General features: G+C 66.4%; 1 protein-coding gene across 1 annotated transcript; it reads left to right on the plus strand.

Moving 5' to 3' along the window:
• Nucleotides 1-256: 256 nt before the first annotated feature.
• MBD6 (methyl-CpG binding domain protein 6) lies at nt 257-3443 on the plus strand. Its single transcript, XM_059832644.1, has 6 exons — nt 257-381; nt 449-551; nt 763-928; nt 1269-1955; nt 2685-3205; nt 3375-3443. Exons 1-6 carry the CDS (start codon nt 269-271, stop codon nt 3441-3443), a joined length of 1659 nt encoding a protein of 552 aa, XP_059688627.1. The 5' UTR covers nt 257-268.
• The last annotated feature ends 2749 nt before the right edge of the window (nt 3444-6192 follow it).

The raw sequence follows: 6192 nt of genomic DNA on the forward strand, positions 1-6192 counted from the left end.
CTGACAAAGAGGAGGCAGGGGGCAGCTGCTGGCCCCAGTCCTGCTCTACTTCCCTGGGCACTTTCAGACCCCCGAGGCTGCTGGGCACCCCCGAGGACTCCTGCAGCTACTACTGCTTTCTGGCTCTGAGCACCCCTGGGCCCCCCCAGTCCTTCCTCAGTTCCCTGGCACTCCCCTGCTCTTGCCAAGTCCTGTTGTCCTATTTGCTCTCCCGGTGTGATCCCCCTGCTAGTGCCCGCTGCAGGTGTTCGTGCATCAAGGGAGCACAATGAGCAGCGGCGATGACTGCACTGGAACAGACCGACCCACGTGCCCGTCGGCCGGGCCTGTGCCTGTGGGCTGGGAGCGCAAGGTGGAGGAGGGCTCCGTGTGCTACATCAGGTAGGAGCAGCCCCCAATCCCCACACACACCCCTCCCCAGCCCTCGCTCACCCCTTGTGTCCCTCAGCCCCAGTGGCACCGCGCTGACCTCGCTGGAACAGACTTGTGCCTACCTCCTGGCCGACGGGACCTGCAAATGTGGCCTCGAGTGTCCACTCAACATGCATAAGGTGTGGGGCAGGGGAGGGGGGCAGGTGTAGGACAGGGAGAGGCAGCTGCGGGGGGCTGCAGCGGGGGCACTTCTCAGACATGGAGGGCTGCAAGGGATGGCCCTGGCTGCAGGAGGGGGGGGGATGCGGCTGCCCTGTGCTGGGCGGGTCTCCGGGTCCCTGTGGGGTGGGGTGGGCTGGTCGCCCCTCTCAGCCTACCCTGTCCCTGCAGGTGTTTAACTTCGACCCAGGGGCGGCGGTGGCTGGGCGAGGGGTCCCTGGGGTCCAGGGCCAGCAGGACATGACCAAACTCTGCAATCACCGCCGGAAAACAGCGGCCATGGCCACACTGTATCGCAGCATGGAGGGCGCCCCGGGCCCCTGCCACCCAGCCACAGGTACCAGGGTCTCTTGTCCATGCTAGTCCCTGGTCTGTCCTCCCCCAGGTTCCTGCTGGCCTACCCACCTTGTCCGTGTCATCTTGTAGGTCTCCTGGTCGTGCCTGACCAGTCCCAGTTTTCCTGTGTCCCATGTACGTCCTGGGTTTTCGCCACCCAGTCCCCTTATGCAGTGCTCTCCTGTTTTCCCCACGTTTCCTGGGGCTGCCCCATCTTCTCTGTCACATCCTGCTCCCTCAATCTTTCCTGTCCCTTGCCTTCCCCATCCATCCAAGTTTAGGTGGGTGCCGAGGCCCTGCTGGTGCCTGCTTGACCCCTGTGTCCCTGTGGTTCCCTGCAGGTCCCAGCCTGAGCCCATTGTTCTCAGCAGAGGGACACCTGGCAATGGCCCCCAGCACCGGCGTCCCCCTGCCCAGCACTGTCTGCAGCTTCCCCAGGGTGCCCCTGAGGGCGAAGATCCTGGAGGCCACATCAGACCCCACGGGGACCTGGCACGTCGCCCCGCCCTTTCTGCAGCCCCACGACGTCATCTCTGGGGCCAATGGCAGCCCCAAGAGCTGCCCACCTGCCAGCCCCTGCTTTGGCTTCTGCTTGCCCCCGCCAGAAGTGGTGACCCCCTCCAGATCCCCTGTGGTGCCCCTCGCCAGGGGCACCCTGAGCCAGCACCCCACAGGCAGGACTAGCAGCCGGGCAGCCCTGTCGCATGGGGGGCCTGGAGAAAGCCCAGAGCCAGGGGGGCCGGGGTCATGCCTGCTGGCCACCACCAGTGCTCCCCGGGCAGGCAAGATCGATTCTCTTGTCAGTGATGCCTTAACTAGCCAAAGCAGCAATAACCCGCCAGTGCCCTTAGATGCTGTCCCTGAGGGCAGGGGCTTTTTGGGGCTGCTGTCAGCAAGCACCCCCTTCCCTGCCAGCAGCCTGCTGAGCTTGGCTGCCAAGGCCCAGCTGGGCAGCCCCAATCCCACCCCCACCCCTAGCACTTTACCCCTCTGCCCACGCTCCCCTGGCACACTGCTCTCTCTTGTGGGTGAGCGGGCCCTGGGCAGGGGGACCTGGTGGCCCCGGCACCCTGACCCACAGGACCGGGCAGCTCACAGGGTGCCCCCCCGAACCCAAAGGGATGCACCCCCCAGTGACTGGGCAGCCTCTCGCAGCCCTGCTGAGCCTGCTGGGTACTCAGAGCTGCCCTGGAGGGGGAGGCCCAGGGAGGCCCAGCCTCCCCCTGGGCCTCCTGCCTGCCACCAACAGCTCGCCCTGCCTTGGCACCGGGCTCCTACCCACCGTCCAGGACTTCAGCGGGCAGCTCCTGGGTCTCTTCGGTCAGCTAGCAGCATCTTCCGAACCCACCTCAGGGATCTCCCCACAGTCAAAAGCCTCTGGCCATAATGGAGACACAGGTATGTGGGGCAGTGCCCATGGGGTTGGGCAGCTGGTGGGGATCAGGGCTTCAGCAGATGTCCCTTGATCAGCTGGGGATGGACTGCACCCTGGAGTGGCTACAGCAGTGGTGCTGGGGGGGGTTCCTTCCCCCAGGGAACCCTTTGTGGCTGTGGGGCCAGGTGGGAGGCAGTGGGACCTGGTGGGATGTGGTCGTGGATCTCATGGGATGCAGTGGGACCTGGTGGGATGTGGCCATAGGTTCATGCTGGGGGTGGTGGGATGTGGCTGTGGGTCTGGTGGGATGTGGTGGGTTGCATCCATGGGCCTGCAGCAGATGTGGCTGAGGCAGTCCCGTGCTCTGACCCGTCCCCTGCAGGTGCTGCAGCTTCTCCAGGTGTCCCCAAAGGTGCTGTGGCCCCAGGGGCTAGCAGTAATGGGGAGGGGGGTGCTGGGGGGGCGCTGGGCTGCCCACTGCCCCCTGCAACCAAGCCTGTAGCCTTTGTGGGGCAGGAGCAGGCACTGGCACTGGGGGGCTCCCTGTCACCAGGCTTCCTCCTGGGCACGCTGCCCTTCTCAGTAGCCCTGGGCCAGCACCCACCAGCCTATGGGGGGGACCCCGAGGGGCCCAGCCTGCCCTCCCTGCTGGCGGCCTCCCTGCTCCCACTGCCTACCCTGGACCTGCTGCCCTCGCCAGGAACCCTGCTCTCCACCCTGCTGCCCTTGCCCCCCGGGCCAGGGGAGAGGGCCCCTGAGGCACCAGCGCCCGGCTCTGAGGGCTGCACAGCGCTGCCCGACTGGCCCCTGCTCTTCTCCACGCTGCCCGCCTCGCTCGCCCTCCACCCCACGCTGCTGGCCACTGGGCTGGGCCCCCTGGAGCCTGCCCCTGCTGCCCCCTCGGTGAGACCCGGCCCCTTTGCTCCCTGGGAACAGGGGGGTTGCCCCAGGGTAGGGAGGAGACTGATGGGGGGGTTATTTGCCCCTTGCAGGGAGGAGGGCGATGGCTGGAGTTATTTCCCTTCTCTAGGGGGGAGAGTGATACGGTACCTGGGGGGATTTGCCCCGGCAGATGTGTCGTGTCGGGTGTGTATTTAACCCTGGGGAAGAGGAAGGAGTGTATTTGTCTGCAGTGCAGTAGCAGGGGAACATCATCCCCAAGGCGCTGGCAGGAGGGATATTTGTCTCTGGGATGAGGGCAAGGGAGGGTGTTTGCCCCAGGGAGGAGAGTGGTGGAAGGTGTTAGCACCCAGGTTGGGGTAGAGGAGGAGTAGCTGCCCCTGGGCAGGAGAGTGGGGATATTTATGTGCTTCTGGGAGAGCAGAGCCTTTGCCCAGGGAGGAGAGTGCAGGAGGGTGCTTGCCCCCGGGGCATGGGAGGAGGATGAGGAGGACGAGTTGGTTTTGCCCTGGCGGCGAGGCCTGGGGGTGTCTCTGCCCCATGTCCTGGGGGTGCCCCCAACTTGCCCCTCTTGCCCACAGTCCAGCCTTGCCAGCCCCTCTGTGGCACCTACCTCTACTGGCACCCCCCCCACGACTACTGAGGCCCCATGCGGGGAGGGCCGGGCCCCCGACAGCCCCATGGGCCACCTGGAGTGCCTCAGCCTGCTGGGGCCCCATCTGAGCAGCTCCTTGCTCAGCGCCATGCTGCTGGGTGAGTGGGGCCGGGGGACTGGGCACCTTGCGGGCACCCCTGGGCATTGGTGGAGGGACTGCTTGGACAAGGGGTGCTGGGTGCCCAAGGTGGGCACCGGGGGCATGCTGCATGCCAGGGGGCAGGGGGTGTCCCTGGAACCCAAGTAGCATCCTGCCTCTCCCTCGTCCCCCCCCCAGGCAACCTAACGGCGCTGAGCCATCTGCTCCAGAATCAGCCACTGCTGCCCCCCACACTGCCCCCCACATTGCCCCCCCCTGGGACTGTCACTGGGCCCGGGCCAGGGCTCCCCCCTGGGCACCACCAACCCCCTGGCTGGCCTGCTCCAGAGCCTGCAGGTGGGCTGCTGGGGTGGGGGCATGAGGGGCCAGGAGGGCTGGAGGGGCCCTGGGATTTTGGGGGTACGTGTGGGGGTGGTGGGGGCAGGGGGTGTTGAGCGGTAGTTTGTGAAGGGCATGGGAGGACACAGGAGAGGATGGGGGGAGGCCTAGGGTTGTCAGAGGGGGTAATGGAGGGACTTGGGGAGCATGCAGAGTCGGGGGGTGTTGGGATGGGGGGCTGTGAAGGCTTGGGGGTGTTGGTGTGACATGGGGGTCCTGGGGGTGATGGGGAGACACAAAGGGAATAGGCGAACACAGGAGTGCAGGGAGGATACAGGGGCACATGGGGACAGGCTGGGCAGGAAGGAGTGTATGTGGGGGTTGTGTGGGACGAGGAGGAATGTGGGGGACATGTGGGGGGGTTTGCTGACCCTCAGTACTTCCTTACAGCTGGGCCCCGGGTTCGGCTCCCCTGAGAAGTTGGCGACACCATTGAGTCCCAGTCCTGGAGGCTCCCCCAGTCCTTCTGTGCCTCCAGGCCTCCCTGGGGGCACCCCAAGTGCCTTAGAGCCTCCTGTGCCCTGTCAGGCTGAGCTGGGCAGCTCCAGAGCCAGTGGGAGTGCCCGGGGGTGCCCCACCTCACGGCCCCCTCTCAAGCGGGGCCGCTGGCGGGCTGAGGGCCTCAACAGGGAGACACCATCCTTCTGTGGGCCCCCCAGCACCACAAGCCCCCGGCGTGGGGCTGGCCGGAGGGGCTGGGGTACTCGAGGGCACTTCAACGGGCAGGCGGGTGACAGGGGTGAGAAGGGGCTTCCCCCTGCATCCCCCCTGGCCCCCCACCCTGCCTGGCGCTGCAATGGGGACATCCCGGCCACTGAGCAGCAGCTCAGAGTAGAGGAGGCCAAGGTACTGGGAGCTATTGAGGAATACTGGATCCTGCTGGGGGGCTACTGGGAGCCCATGGGTTGGATATAAGGACCAACTGGGTGCCAGGGGGCATATACTGGGAGGCACTGGGTACAACCTTTGCGTGCCGTTCTGGGTATACCAGGGGCTGTTGCATGCCACTGGGAGGTGTTGGGGGCACTGGGAGTGTGTGCTGGGATGGGGCATATCATGGGGGAGCAATAGAGAGATACTGGGACCCACTGGGGACATTGGGGAGCCCTGGGGAGGGCAACTGGGAGGGCACTGGGAGTAGGTGCTAGGGGGAAGCCAGGACTGTGAGAGCTGTAGGGAGGCACTGGGTGAACTGGGAGACACTGGGGTACTGGGGACCCCCATGCTGACCCCCTCTTCACACAGGGGAATGCCCTGCATCTGCGCCCATCCTGCCGGGGCTGGAGGAGGAAGGCCAGGTGAGCGTGGGGGACACTGGGGGGGGGTGGGGGGGCTGTCCTGCCATATCCCCCCACCCCACCTGACCCCCTGGTCCTTGCAGCACCCCCCGGCCCAGCGCCCGCCTGGAGATGCTGCAACGGAGGGGGCTCAGCGCCAACCCAGGGGCCGGCCCCACAGTAAGTGGGGAGAGGGACACCGAGGGGGGGGTGTGGGATGGCGGGGGGGCGGGAAGAAGAGGGGAAGGGAGACTAGGGGAGGGGTGGGGGAGACAGGTGTCTGCCCCCACCTTCCCCATAATCTGCCCCCCCTCCCCCAGGTGGACCTGGCTGTGGCTCGGCGCCCGTGGCCTGGGCGCCCCGTCAAGAACCGCCGGAGGAAGCTGCTGACATGACAGTACCAGGTTGGGGGCACCCCCGGCACCTACTTACGGATCAGGGGGGTCACAGCCCCCCCACTGCTGCAGGCCCCAGGCACCCCAGCACATCTTACCTTGGCTGCAAGGCATGTCCTGAGCGCCTGGGTCCCCCCTGGCAGTTGGGGGGACAAGGCTCCACCGGAGTCGGGGATTACTCCAAG

This window comes from Gavia stellata, chromosome 35 (assembly GCF_030936135.1).
Source record: "Gavia stellata isolate bGavSte3 chromosome 35, bGavSte3.hap2, whole genome shotgun sequence".
Lineage (NCBI taxonomy): Eukaryota > Metazoa > Chordata > Aves > Gaviiformes > Gaviidae > Gavia > Gavia stellata.

Coding starts and splice junctions, on each gene's coding strand:
- MBD6 (XM_059832644.1), top strand. CDS start 269: ATGAGCAGCGGCGATGACTGCACTGGAACAGACCGACCCACGTGCCCG. Junction 552..762: donor GTCCACTCAACATGCATAAG/GTGTGGGGCAGG, acceptor CTGTCCCTGCAG/GTGTTTAACTTCGACCCAGG. Junction 929..1,268: donor CCCCTGCCACCCAGCCACAG/GTACCAGGGTCT, acceptor GGTTCCCTGCAG/GTCCCAGCCTGAGCCCATTG.